Source organism: Cryptomeria japonica, chromosome 1 (assembly GCF_030272615.1).
Source record: "Cryptomeria japonica chromosome 1, Sugi_1.0, whole genome shotgun sequence".
Lineage (NCBI taxonomy): Eukaryota > Viridiplantae > Streptophyta > Pinopsida > Cupressales > Cupressaceae > Cryptomeria > Cryptomeria japonica.
Window position 1 is genome coordinate 60,327,699 of NC_081405.1, and position 15,668 is coordinate 60,343,366.

Genomic DNA, 15,668 nt, shown 5'->3' on the forward strand with positions numbered 1-15,668 from the left:
GATTCTAGAAAGATTTTGACAGAGTGTAGGTGCTCAAATGATTATTTGATTGATCAAAATAGAAGGAAGAATCCTTTTTTATAGACATCATCATGAAAATGGAGGGTCTATATTACAAGGTTAAATAATGAATGACCATGATCACATAGATGAAAGAGAATCAATAGGATTGAAGGGTAGGTAGATACAAAGGGAGGAGATTAAGAGGTGAAAGAGGGGTAGATAAAAGTAAATAAGATTAAGAGGTTAATTTGAAATAGAGGGATAAGATTGAGGAGTAGATAATTTAGAGAGATGTGTTGTCACGGGAGGACAAGGAAAGAGAAAAGGTGGTTAAGAGGAATTTGACACTTGTCACATGCCTATGAATTTAAATTATGATCTATGTGAACAAGTTGGAGGGCTAGGATTAAAAAGAAGAGGATAATAAATTAATTAAAACAAATAAAAGCATTCATTTAATTAAGAGAGGAAAGGGTGCTAAATTAAATAAATAAAATTATTTATTTAATTTAGAAAAGAAAGGGTTAGTGAATTAATTAAATACATAAAATATTTATTTAATAATAGTAAAAAAAGTTAATAAATTAATTAAATAATAATAAAAAATATTTATTTATTTGATAGAAAAAATTATGGTAAAATTATTATTTTTTGGTCGGTAATGAGGAAATATTTTATTAATAATTAAAAAATGTACAACTATCCAGTAAAAGTAACAATATCATCACTTTTTGAGCTCTATGCAAATGAAAATTAGAGCCAATGATACCTACCTACCAAGCTAGACCCAATATCATTTACAGTATACATTCCCCATCATCTACTCGACCATTACATCTATGGCATGAAGCCTACATCAATCACCCAGAATTGGGAGCAAAAAATTGAAATTCATCACATTGGTAACCCAAAAAACTTCAACCCCTTTACATGGAAATCAAACAAAAGCAAACAACAGAGATCAAAAACAAAATTTCCTTGCTAAAAAATGAGGCCAAACTGTCCATAGAGGAATATACTGTGTATCACTGAGCCATGCCACCACCCACGCTTCCTGCCACCCGCTTGCTTCCCAATGCCCTGCCTCACCTTTGCCTTTTCCTTCACATGCCATTGTCACCATCCTCTCCATCTGCCACCACCGTTGCACCACCCCCAACCGCCTCCCTTTGTCCGAGAAGGGTCTTCAACGAATCCCAAGCAATGAGGGCCTCAACCCACCGCTCATCCCGGTTCAAGCTGGCTGGCCACCTCATAAAGGGAACCAATTCGTGCAATTCGACCATCATAGGGTCATCAACACCCTCACTCACGTTGAAGCCCGCACCAGGAACAACCCACTCCAAGACTGAGTTTAGCCCCACCAATTATTTGTCATCCACAATCGACTGCACCACCCATAACACATTATCTGTAGTATTACCTAGCTCCAGTCCCATGCAACCACCATAGTCACGATATCCATATTCATTCGATATCGGTCTTTTGCATGAAGAAATACTTCACCCAACAACAATTCCACCAGATGAATAAATTCCTCATCACCCATTTTGAAGAGTCCCTTCATTCTCCTCGTCGAAACCAGCCGCAAAAAAGCAGCTTGGGGTTTGGAAGTAATGAGTGGAAATTTGCCTCCATATTAACTCTACCCACCCAAGAACACAACATAAAAAATGAGAAAGGCACGACCGAAACCAAAACCAACCAATATATTGCCACCGCAACACTGCTTGTCTCATCAACCAAATCCCTTGCCCCTTCATTAATGCAATTACCATCATTTAATCATCAATTGGAATGTTGCAAAAATCTTTAGTTCATACCTCCCCAATCTCCTCAGAATTCACTGCCCACTTTGAAAGCGTGTCAGCAATCTCATTCACCGAACGCCTCACATGACCAACTTGGAAACTCTGTACAGTAGCCAACTCACTTTGAATTGTCATAATAAACTTCTTCAGATGCCACACTTGAATATCCCTCAAAATAATAGCATTAATAATCATTAAAGAGTCCCTCCCTTCAAGTGCAATTTAGTGATCCCCAAATTCTTTCCAAATTTGATTGCAGTTAAAGCCACCAAGGCTTCTGCCACATTATAGGTGCCATTTTCAACTCTCTGAGCCCCGATTGCAAGGATATTCCCTCTCTAATCCCGTGCCATGAATCTTATCCCAGATGGCCCAGGATTGCCCTTTAACGCTCCGTCAAAGTTAATTTTCATCCATCCTTCCTCAGGGCAATGCCATTCATTCTTGAAAGATCTAGCTGAATTCAGATTCACTCGATGAAGCCCATGCACATGCCAATTATGGTAAAATTATTAAATAAATAATAAATATTTATTTAATTAAGTTAGGACTATTTTAGATGTCTACACTAGTATATAGATAAAAGATGTGAGAATGTAAATGGATGAGTCATAATATGAAGGAATGAGCTCGACTTTACAAAAGAGTACACCATTTGTTAATGTTTAATTGAATCAATCCATTCTCTCAATTAAACACAAAAACAAATGAAAATTGACACATAAATGTAAATTTAATTGTTACAAATATTATATATAATTTGTCAGTTTAACAAAATATATATTTTTTGAAAAATCTAGATGATTATATTTTACAAATAAAAAAAGACTTTTTGCTTACAACTTTTTAACACCCACAAATAAGTGTCAATTTTAATCAACACCATCATCATGTTAGAATGAATGCATGTTTCTAGTAACGTCCACAACAACCTATTCATCCCATAGATAGCCAAGAAAATAAGATCAACACATTTAAGATCTGTAAACTAAATTGTTGACTCCAAGATTTAAAAGGAATGTTGTTAGGAGTGATGTCAAAAGGACGCTGGAGGCCTTCAATTAGGAGCTTTAATTTTTTCGTACCAGTACTACCTGTATAGCTGTGACTTTCAAGCAAATTTACGCAACTCCAAAATGCCCTCACGGCCATTATATAAAATACAAAATGAGCCCATCACAAAATATCTTTGTCTGTCTTTTTGCTGATCAACCATTGGTATTAACGGCAGACAATTTCAAATGTCTTTAAGCATTTTTCTTCATCCCAGTGGATGACGAAACGTTTTAATTCATCTCATTGAATATGCCAGCACATTATAAATTAAATGGCCAGACTCGATTACGAGGTTAGGAACTTTTCCGCGTCAGCCGCCTCTTCAAATGAGTCATTCCCAACTAGCCAAGCAACCGGTTTTTGGCGACAAACCCACCGTTTCTAATTTGCAAAATCCTGCCCATTTATATCCCAAAATTCTTGAATATTTCGCAGATTTTTTGTAACACCATTTATATCACATCGGGTGGTTGTTGTACGGAGATTCGAACTGGCCTTGTTCTGTTTGAAAATAGATTGGAAATACATAAGTGGATATTTGTTTTGATTTTGGGCTAAAATTAAGGGTATGGGGGAAGCGATGGCAGAGAAGCAATCGGAGGAGACGAAGAAGAGAAGGCGTAATAGAATATGGGGATGGAAGACCTGGTCAATTATAGGTGTTGCTGTAATTTTAGCTGTTTCTGTGGCCGCCTATGGACGACAATCAAAAATATCTCTGTTCGGTGTCTCTACAGATGATTGTACCTGTCTCGAGGTAGGTGATCTAACATCCCCTGCCTTTTTATGGATTTTTGTTATTATTTGCAGTTTGAAGTTTGAACCTGGATGATGAATTCCAGAGTCCCACATGCCTAATTTTCAGTACCTCAATATTATGCACTTTTAATTGTAGGCCCCTTTTATTGGGTGTGGGGATTTGAACTTAGTAGACTCTCCTGTCAATGCGCCCCTTTACCATTACGCCACAGCCCTTTGAATTATTGTAAACAGGTCACATTTGTGTTTGCGCCATGCAAGATTGGGTCATATGGTTGCTATTTGTCAATGTGGGTCATGCTTAAACGTATTGCTTAATCCTTACCGCACAATCAATATTAAACTACATTTTTGAGATTTATATTTGGTGAAAGGTCAATAAGTTTTTTTGGGTTACTGAGAATCAAGAGACCTTTATCCGAGAAATTGTTTTTCCATTTTATCTTACATATTGTTAGATAAGGTGTTCAGCTCTATCCACTTCCGGATCTACAGCTATAACTCCACCATGGAATACACAGGCCTTCACCACCAACCTATATCTGGCTGTACAAAACTGCTTTTCCGTTTTACATTTACTTTGTTCAAGAGATTTGCAATCCTACCCCCATTGAATTTGAGCAGTTGACCTCCTCTGTGAACATTAGTCATGATGAACTCATCCCAGGGTCGTCACTTGACAATTTGACTTGAAATTTGAATAAACTCCTTAATTGTTACATCACAAATTCAATTGAATATGGTGCATTCTCGTTAGAGCACAACCTAAGTTCATCACATTCTTAAGATTTACAAAAAAGAATAACACTTCCAAATTTACCCAGATTCATTACACCACATCCTCACCGCATGCCGGCTGTAGTCAAGGGCAGTTTTATTTCAATGAGACTGACGCAGAGCTATCTCGTGCTCTTACAAGCGTTCCCATACCATTACATCACAACTCCTTGGATAAACTACTTTAGATTGTGGGAAACAAGGGCCTGTTGTCTTTATTTTCACTTTCTAGGATATGTGATGAGAAATATTTGTTTCCCTAAATTAAGGGGTTTTTAACGTTTTTATGTGCAGAGTCCACACAAGCTCTCTGGAATTGTGGAGGATTGTTGTTGTGACTACAAGACTGTTGACACTCTAAATAACCAGGTTCTGCATCCCCTGCTGCAGGATCTTGTGAGAACACCTTTCTTCCGGTATTTTAAGGTGAATGTTCTAATGCCTTATTTGAATAAATTTCTCTGTATAGAAGGAAAGAAATCAACTAGTTTTATTAATGTTGACAAGTGAACATAAAGCTCAATGGGACTGAAGCATGTAACTAGGTACCATGAACAAGTTTTAGGATCAAATTTACTCTATATCGATACCAAAGCCGAGGGCAACCCAAGGTGGTTGTACCTGAACAGTGAAGCTTTGATAACTATTAATCTAGTGATCTTGCAGATTTGTTGAATAATGTCATGGTTTGCTATTTAACGGTTCTTGATTTGAGAGATATATAAGATCTGTTAGTTTGGTTTCAAGATGAATGATTTCTTACAGAACTCTGCAAAGTATCTAATTTAATTTTAGAAGCAAGTCTAGAAAATTTGTAATTTTAGGAGCAATTTTAGAAAGTTTGCAAACACACCATCTATGGAGGTAGCTGTGAATGTGGGTCAAATTGAGATTTTTATAGCTAAATCACTATTTTGTACTATTTACATGAAATGTGAATTTGGAAAAACAGAAGGTTGGGGTTTCCATAAATGGGAAAGGCATGAAACTACAGGAAGTAGTTTCTTGAAAATAATGATTGAATTTTGCGGAAGCTTTGCCGATAACTTCTCTAGAAAATGATACTGTTCCCCAAAAAGCCTGAAGATGTATCCAGGAAATCTGTGACACTGGTGGGGTTGTCTGTCATCAATCATTTCTGGGACTGTAAGAACATCTAAACACATTCACTAGACATCAGAATATTATTCCAACTTTATGATCTTTCTTGATTGCACCACACTTGTATCATATTTTTCAAGCTTTGCACTCTCAAGCTGTTTATGCTAGGAAATCCTTTATCCCCTGACAACATTTAAAATTAATTTATAAATGTTCCAATATCCACTATAGACCGAGTCTGACTTAAGTAGTTAAATGATTTGGGGCTTCTTTATATAGAAAACTAAAATCCCCCCCCCAAACAGTCTAGGACCCTAGGTTTACTTTCCTTCAGCTTTACTCCAGTTTGATTTTTGTCTACTGACCTAACTAATTTGTCTAGCCTCTAATTAAGTAGGTTGTACTAATTATGGAAAAATATTTTGATGCAAGTGCATACATGAGTCATGTTTGCAACAAATACACTGGAAGAACCAAGCACATCCATCACTCATTTGAAAGAGAGATAAACATGCTATTACCTGCACAACGAGTTCAAACATCCAATTCAATAAGAGGACTATAGCTTCAATAAATTCTTTTGAATTTAAAAACATACAATGGAATCGTTCATGTCACACACACACTCTGCCAAGTAGTCTCACAAGATTTCAACGTCTCTAATTTACTTTCCAAGCAGACATTAATAACATTTAAATAGAATATCAGTTAGATCATATTGGAATATCAGTTATTACTGTTTCGTAACACAATTACCTAATCACAAGAGAACCAGTTACATATCAAGGCCAGGTCTAGGATCTCAATTAACATGAAAGAAATGCAGTCCTTTTTCTCATTGATCCATCCGTAGTTGATATCAATGCAACAAATCAATCTACACTGAGGACAAGGGAAGCTACCGGATAAAAGTCACACTTAAGCTATGCGGTTACATCCTATTGTGTATGATTAATTCAATCCTTTGGCAGGAATACTTCTTTATCTTCCCTTATATTTTAGGTTATAAAAGCACAAGAAAAAATAATTCATTTAAACAACTTCAACATTATGGGAGTTGACTTCCCTCCCAAATTATCTCTCTCAAGATAAGGTCATTCAGCGAGCCGATAAATTCTATGTTTACTTATTGGTTTCGACATTTTCACATATAATCAATCTTTACCAAAGGAGTCGACAATATTTTGATTTCCAATCTCTAGAATCAATGATTCACTGAATTTGCACATTGACAACAAAAAGCAGCAAACACAATCTGGAATTTTCCTATTTCAGTTCCTTTTCCTCGTTATGTTATAATAGGTCAAAGGATGGAGGTGCATAATTTATTCGCATTTGTTCTTTCAGCCCCATAGTGAAGATGTTTGGAGGCAAATGCTCTTATCAAGATAGCTACATAAGTTGTTCAAATTTAGTTTTTAATCTGTAAATCACTGTTTTGTACCATGTATGGTGAATGCGAATTTGGAAACATGGGTTTTCTAGAATGGGGACAGGTAAGCTGTAATGGTAACAGGAAACAGTTTCCTATGTAAGAAGAAAATAAATGAAAACAATTAGTAACTTTTCACATTTCTTTTCTAGAGATATTTGCATATATGGTTCAAATTATTTTGCACCATGCATTGGAAATGTGAATTTTGAAACACAGAAATAAAAGTTTCTAGAGATGGGGACAGCTAGGTTGCAATTGCAATAGGGAATTTGGTGAACAATAGGAAACATGGAGTAAAAAAGGCTTCTAGAACTTTTTTTTGTATATTTAATCTTCATCAACATTTTTTATTACACTGTGATCCATCACAAGGATAGTGATATAAATGATGTAAAAGAATGTATGTTTTATCTCAATAAAACATGAGATTCCAAGAAGGGACATGGAAATCACCACCTTTTTCCATGCCCCTTCTTGGCATCTCATGGTTTATTGAGCTAAAACATGCAATCCTCATATCAATCTATTTCACGATACTGGTGATGGATCATAAAGTGTGATATGAAGTGTTGTTGAAAATTAAATATAAACAGTTTTATTTAGAAGATTTTCTTACTTCATCTCATGGACTGTGAAAATATGATGTTCTATAATAGGAAACATTTTCTTATTTATGAAGAATATAAATGAAAATAGTTATTGAAGTTGATAGAAACTTTCCTCTAATAGATGAATTGTTCCTAAAAATGCTGAAAGTGTTTCAAAAATCTGGAACATGGTGAACCATAAGTTTTGGTGTAATTATATAATCGCACCTTATCTTAAGTCTACTTGTTTAATTTATTTTATTTACTTGGGTAAATGAAAATAGTTATTGGACTTGATAGAAACTTTCCTCAGAAAATTGAATTGTTTCTAAAAATGCTGGAAGTGTCTTTGAAAAATTTGGAACATGGTGATCCATAAGTGGTGGTGTAATTATATAGTCACACCTTATATTGAGTTCTCCTAGTTAATTTAATTTATTTACTTAGTTAAATTAGGAAATACGAGCACATTCAACTCTCTTGATTGATGAGATTTTTTGCCTACTCTATGCCATTGATCTTCTTTATTGCCAATAGTTAGGCGCCACCTTATCCTCATCAAGGCGAGTTTGTTTGACACCTCTACTCCTACATATCGAGTTAGTACACTAGACCATTGTGGCTAATTCAACCCCTTTAGTGCATTTGTTGAGTGCATTTGTTGACTTGTGCATGCCCAAAGTTTATATGTCTATTTCCTTTGTTTTACACATTATGAATACATATATTGGAATGCTGTTATTTTTATATTGTGCACATTTGAATTAGTGTCATCTTGTTTTTTCTCGTAGGGAGATTTAATTGTTCCTAGTTCTTTATTAAATCTAACATGGTGTTAGAGTAGGATAGTTTAGGTATTAGTTAATTCAAATTGGAATATTGTTTATGCTTCTTCTGCTTGGGCTTTATAATCTTGTAAATTGAGCATTTGTAGATCACTCATTGTAGGAGACCTCTAGGAAAGAAATAGACCGTTCCATTGCATTTAGAAGGGTCAAATTAGGTAGGATAAGCTGTTTTTTCATACCCTTTGGAGCACCACTTACTTGGCAGATCTCTCTCTAATGGACTTTTCAAATTGATAGACAAACTTTGGATGCCTTGGCCATATGGAGGTATTTTTTCATATATCATTTTGGAATGGGCCAATTTTATTTTATTTTTTATTGGAAAAAGGGGTAAAAATTTATTGATCAGTAAAGAGCATTACAAAGCGTAAGAACCAGAAATGCCAACAATAGGCAACACAAGAAAACCACCAGCCACTCAGCAATCTCCAGAAACGACCATTTAATCCCTCTTATACCCCATAACCAAATCTAAATTCTGAGGACATGAATCCCCAATCCCCAACACTCCACAGGCCCATATGCTCAAAAGCCCATTTTGCCAAACTATCTGCTACCTTATTCCATTCCTGAGGGATATGAAGAAAAGTAACAGAGTCCAGAGAATTGCAAAGTTGAACAATCTGCTTAATCACCAAGGCCAAATGCCAATGTGCTCCCTCCCTCTGTTGAGTGTTCAGCATATCAATCACAATCTGTGAGTTAGATTCACAGATGATTTTTCTCCAGCCAAGTGCACAACATCTCTCTAATGCATAAAGGATAGTGGTAGCCTCCATAAGGTTATTGGTATGGTGCCAAATATAAACAGAAAAAAAGAACTGAACAATCCCCGAGCTATTTCAACAAATGGGTCAATATTTTGTGTATTATGTGTTGGCACATCTATTTTTTGCTGATTACATATAAATTGTCTAAAATTTAGAGTTTCTTAGAGAAAATTGGCTGCCTTGTTCTCATTTTTGCAACTCCAAATGCCCGTAACTTCCTCATATGAACTCCAATCAATGAGCCGTATTTTGAAAGTGCAGGATTTCTTGAGCACTACATTGTGGTGTTGTTTGTTTGATTTGGTTTTGCTGCAAGATTGTACATTCAGCTTTGTCTCATTCTTTTGGAATTGTAAAACACCTATGCATTAATAATTGGTTTTTCAACACATTATTTATAAAGTGCCAATTATTGTAGTTTTCTTCAGGTGTCTTGAATAAGCAATTTGGCATATGGGGATGGGGGGGTATTCATATGAAACACACTCAACTTATAAAGTGCCATTTCATGAAATTGTTTGGGAGGCTTACATAGGGCATTTTATAATTGATGAATTGAAATAAAGTTCCAAATATGTTGGGCAGAAATTTATTTAAGTCACTAATGGGTATATCAATTCATCCTATCATCATAACCTTGCAAAGAAGGAACTATAAGATCTGGTGAGATGTTCTTGAACTAGTTACTTATTAGCAAAAGTAAGTGTTAGCTAGTAGAAATAATCATGCCCTAGGATTAATTGGTCTTAGTGTTGACAATTGCACATTGTGGGCCCGTTCATATGTTGAGTGCCCTCACACTCTTTGGACTAAAATTTGAGAAATGCATGTAGATCCTAAATAACTTCCATTCCCACAAGATATTGCTAACAACAATTTTCTAACCACTAATGATTTTGAAAATCCTCTATATGATGATGATATCGATGAGGAGCTTGCTTATTGAGAAAGTCTTGAATTGTGTGATGACAAAGACTTTGTTTAATACTCCACCTCCAACACTAGCAGTTGATCTAGTTAGTCATACTTAAGCATATGATGTGGACCAATTGTGGAATGAATAGTGTAGTCACATGGCATGCATTGTGATTCCACCTCCTCTTATTGACACTACAAAGTTTAATGTCGCTTCATTGAGGGCTTCTAGGGATTGTTTGGAATAGGACATGTTTTGGGATGAGAAGTGTAGTCATATGACAAGCATTGAGATTCTACCTTCACTTGTTGCTTTTATAGAGTTTAGAGTCGCTTCCCCAAGTACTTCTAGTGATTCCTTGTTGTAGGACATCTCATGGTATGAGCAATATAGCCACATGGCATAAATAAAAATTCCACCTAGTCTCAAACAATCACCCTCTTTAGTTAGGTTTGGGACTCCTTCTCTGATCTTGGCACCACTCACCACCAACATGAAAACCATTCATAGCTTTTAGAGAAGTACATTTTGTGTTTTCTTCCTTCTTTCTTCTTCTTGGATTGAGATATGCACCTATGTGTCTACTATTGCCTAAGAGAAGGAGTGTTGCTTGTTGAGCATGGGTCTTCATCAATCTTCATTTTCATCCATCCATCATTGGTGCAAGAAGCAACACACTTCTATGGTACTCTCTCATCTTCCATCTTTCCTCTCCTTGAGAGGGAGTTTTGTCCTATGGGTTTTCTCCTCTTTTATGGGGGGAGCATACACTCACTTTGTACCTTGAGGCATTCCAGATTGTACTTGGTTACCTTAGATGGCTTGTTTTGTCGGGACCTATTTCCCCCCCCCGCCCATGTTGTTACTTAAGAGGGGATGTTGGTATAAGTATGTAATTACATGCTATAGAAAATTTATCTATGTAATTTAATTTATTTATAATTTATAGGTAAGTTAGGAAATAAGAGCACATGTCAAATTTAGACCTTATATTAAGTTTACCTATTTAATTTAATTTATTTATAGATAAATTAGGAAATAAGAGCACATCAACTTCCTTGATTAATGGAATTCCTTGCCACCTCTACCTTATTAATCTCCTTGATTGAGTGTAGTTAGGTGCCACCTCTCCCTCATCAAGATGAGTTCATTTGATACTTTTTCTCCTACATGTTGAGTCAGTTCATTGGATCATTGTGGCTAATTCTACCCCTTTGGGAGATTTGTCACCTTAACCTATGCGTGCCCAAATTTATATATTGACACAACATGAACACATAAATTGGAATGCTATTATTCTCATTTTGTGTTCATTCGCATTAGTGTCATCCTGGTGCTTTTGTTCCTAGGGAGATTTAATTATTGCCAATTCTTTGTTAAATTTAATAAATTAATAGGATTAAGAGAAGTAATTCTTTAGAGGAATCACTTCTTGGCATTGCAGCTCTTAGAAACCACTTGGTTTTGTTGGTAGGACAAAACTATTGGTTTTTGTGGGAGGTGATTTTGAAACTGCCATATTCCTTGAAGCGATGAATATGAGACCATTAGTTTGTGCAATTGGGTAGTTTGTCCTTCTAATTCTGCTTTTGGGACCTTCTAGTGCAGAAGGATGACATCCCAACATCTATATGGACAAGAGGGGTTTAGATTATATCATGAGAAGTAGATTTGTATGTTGTAGAACATGGAGAAGCTGAATTCCATGTCATTGAATTACCATTGTATATGTAACCGAGTCGAGCATATGCCAAATTGTATTCCACAACTTCTATAGCTCATTGAATTCATTTAGCTTTTAATGATAATTCGGTACAGTGCATTTGCCACTACGAAAGCTAGTTTTACCCTTTTGAGGGGTTTCTAGGATTAAATCTTTGTGTTCACTTATCCTTCATAATTTTCTTTCCTTTCTAACCATTATTTCTTTTGAATACGAATATAATAGTCTGTATTTATATTGTTTCTTAATTTTTAGAAGCACATTTATGGAAAATCAGAAACCTCAGCAATATTTTGGACATTTTCCAAATATTGTAAGCATGCACATCTTTTCATGGCAATGTTGTTATTGTAACATGTAGTTTGTTCCACTTTTTTTATGGTATAGAAATGAAAGGGAACTAGCACCACTTTTTTTGTGTAGCAAGTTGTGGAAGAAACCATCATAGCATTGTTGTATGGTTTTTCATTGATGACAGCCATTATTGCATGTCTTTTGCTTCACACGGAGTTGAAGCATGGAGAGCTTCAGCGTTAACAGAAGTTTTAGAAGCAAGGAACCTCCAATTCTTTTGTATTTGCAGTTTGACAGAACACAACTACTTTCCACCTTGAAGCACCTAATTATTGATCACCATCTTGAAGTATGAGCAGGGAAATGTGAGAGAGTCTTGTTCCAAGACACATGAAGAACATGGAAACAAAGTTTTAAAGGAGGGGGAAATTCTTCTATATTTCAAGAGCAAGCTTTTGTGGTACCAAAGCCTCTCTAAGGAGGGAGGTTTAATCCATAAGGATCAGGAGGTCATACTTCTGCATTGGAATCACTTCCAAAAGTTGTAGCTCTTAGGAACTACCTGCTTTTGTTAATAGGATGAAACCACCCATTCTTGCAGGAGGCAATTTCAAAACTGTTAGTTTCCCTGAAGTGAGGATTTCAAAATGGTTAGTTTGTGCAGAGGGGCATTTTCATCTAGGTATTAAAAGTATAGAATTTGAAGCTAACAGTTTAACATTACTCCGAATTTTGCTTCTAGGACCTTTTAGTGCACGGGGAGAAAATCCCAGCAGCCATATGTGGATGGACTGGAGGGAGTTGAATCGCATTAAGGGAGGTAAGTATATTCGAGTCTTGTAGAGCATGGAGATGTAGCATTCCAATTGTATTTCATGCTAGACTTAACAGTGTCATTGTATTCCACACTATTTATGGCTTATTGTATTCGTCTATCGTTTATTAATAATTTGGTAGTAATGCATATGCCACTACCAAAATTGTTTCATCCTTCAAAGGGTTTCTAGCATAAAAAATGCGTGTTTACTTCTCCATAGTATCTTTCCTTCCTCCTTATCATTTATTTTGAATATAAGTAGCACACTCCATAATTGTATTGATGCATAATTTCTACAAGCATATTTTGATGAGATTATGGATCAATTGGGAGAGAATTCTGTCTCAAAACAATTCTTGGGACTGAGGAAGCATCTCAATGCATTCACCATCCATCTAGAAATTGTTCCCAAGTTCAGATTTTCCTTGGTTGCTTAAGAACTGTTTCATTTTTTTAAAGCTCTGTGCTTAAGATGCTTATGCGACAAAAGTTTTGTATCCACCAGCTATAGATAGAATTAATTTGTAAATGGTCCTATACTCACCATAGATTGGGAACAGAAAAAATTGGGAAAGGCTTTGGGGCTCCCATGTACAGACCACCAAAAATTTTTCTCTTAAAATTCTTGGATTGCTTCCCTTTATTTCTACTCTGATTTAAGTTTTATGTTATTCAGCCCCCCCAACTGATTTGTCTGATCACTAATTAATGAAGTCTTACTAATAAAAAAATTGTCTGATGCAAGTGCATAAATAAATCATTTTCTAATAGAAATATGCTGGCAGAACCCTGCATATTTATCTCCTCTTCGAAAGAGAAATAGCTATTCCTTTACATGGGTAACAAGTCCAGACATGCAATACAGGGAGTGCATAGTTACTTTATTACATTCTTTAAATGACAAATCACACGATGGAATTGTTCATGTCATACATACTCTTTAATAAACAGATTTGCAAACTTTCAACATAATTGTTTCTCATTTACTTTCAGCCTTCAGGCAGCATTGACTGCATTCATAAGAAATATTATTCATGACCTTTTTGGAATATCAGTCATTTCCATTTCATAACATAATCAAGATATAGTAATTGCATTGCGAATCCTTAAATCAGCAACTCAATCAGCATAAAAGAAATACATTCCTTTCTCTCGATCTTCAATCCATTTCATGGGATTAGTGATCTATGCCATGAATCCATCCGCACTTGAGCACAAGGGAAGCCACTTGACAAAAGTAACGCAATCTGTGCAATCACATCCAAGCATTTTGTGGTGTATGATTAACTCAATCCTATGGTGTGAATTTCTTCTTTATCCACTTGTAATTTGATATATATAAGCCAAAACAAACATACACATTTAAAGAAACTCCAAATTCTCAAATTAAGCTGATATATTCCATATTTTTTTTGTTTTCACGTTGCTGTATACAATTAATCTAGAAAGTAAGGGAGGATATTTTCATTTCCATTCTCTAGAATCAGTAATTCAGTGCATAAAACATCAATAATGAATGCGGGGAACACAAGCTGCAAGTTTCCCATTTCAATTCCTTATAATGATTATATTAGAAGAGGTCCAATTATAGAGGGGCAGAAGTTATTCACATTCGTTCTTTCCCATGATAGAGATACACAAGTATTCGTCAATACACTCTCTTGCAATTCTACCATTCATTTTGTTAGCTGGATCTTCTGAATGCACACATTGACATCTAGTTAGCTCTGTTGAAGATATGTAGCTTCGGTCGGATTCCTTTGACCGATCTAATCAATTGTCCAAGTGGCATATCGGCCTTGGACATTTGTATTATTATCCCTATCCTCTACCTACTGCAGATCAGTATTCTGATTATCGATGGCAATATTACATTATGATTATTATTGATTTGCATTATAATCATAATGTAATATCATGATCGATTATTACTACTGTGTACCATTATTGATTACATATATAATCGGTCAATTGTTATACCGATTGTTATTGGATTATAATCTATCAATTTGTTATCGCTGATCAAAGATTATTGTGGACTCACATAGAGTCATGACTCTATGTGAAACCATGTCGGTTTCACATAGAGTCGTGACCCTATGTGACCGTCAAACATATACATATATTATTGCACATGTTTCATTTGAAAGGTGACCAATGAAAATCGATAATATTGTGAGAATACTCTGAGTGATAACCCTGTGACAGAATACTGTGCACACAGCGTCAAGAATCTGATAAATTCGAACTGTGTATAGTTCGATATTTTCCTGCATTCAGAAATTTATTAAGATATCAGTTATAGAATAACATTCTGCAAATTGAATTATACATCTAGAATACATATAAAATTAAAATCATCAGCTTTTCTAAATCTGATCCAAACTTAACAAGCTCAACTTACTGTTACATGCTAGGTTATAAGTCCAAAAGAGCCATGCAGCCATTCATCTAGGTGTGCATTGTGCCAAGACCTTTAAATAGAGTAGGCACAATACAAGGGAAGAATACAACAATCTGGGAATGACATTGTAATGTACCTAGGTGCATATTATTATACTGTACTAGGTAGTAAGATATAAAATAATATATTGGGGTGTATATGATTTGTAATTCATTTGACTAGTTAGTTAGAATAAAGCATGATCCACATGTGTGGGTCAAATATAAATGGTAGTTATTTGAATAGTATATAATAAAGATAAGAGACTCATATGAGATGTGTGAAAAATATTGTATGTGTTTGGATCTAATATGGGGATATAGTGTGG

The 15,668-nt window shown here is 35.4% G+C and overlaps 1 protein-coding gene across 1 annotated transcript in view; it reads left to right on the plus strand.

Annotated features, from left to right (window-relative positions):
- Positions 1-2,851: 2,851 nt before the first annotated feature.
- LOC131063224 (endoplasmic reticulum oxidoreductin-1) overlaps positions 2,852-15,668 on the plus strand; it is a 28,822-nt gene continuing 16,005 nt past the window's right edge. Inside the window, exons 1-2 of the mRNA XM_057997022.2 lie at positions 2,852-3,627; positions 4,701-4,832. Coding sequence (XP_057853005.2) covers positions 3,439-3,627; positions 4,701-4,832 — 321 coding nt within the window. The 5' untranslated portion in view covers positions 2,852-3,438. The remainder of the gene's footprint in view (positions 3,628-4,700; positions 4,833-15,668) is intronic.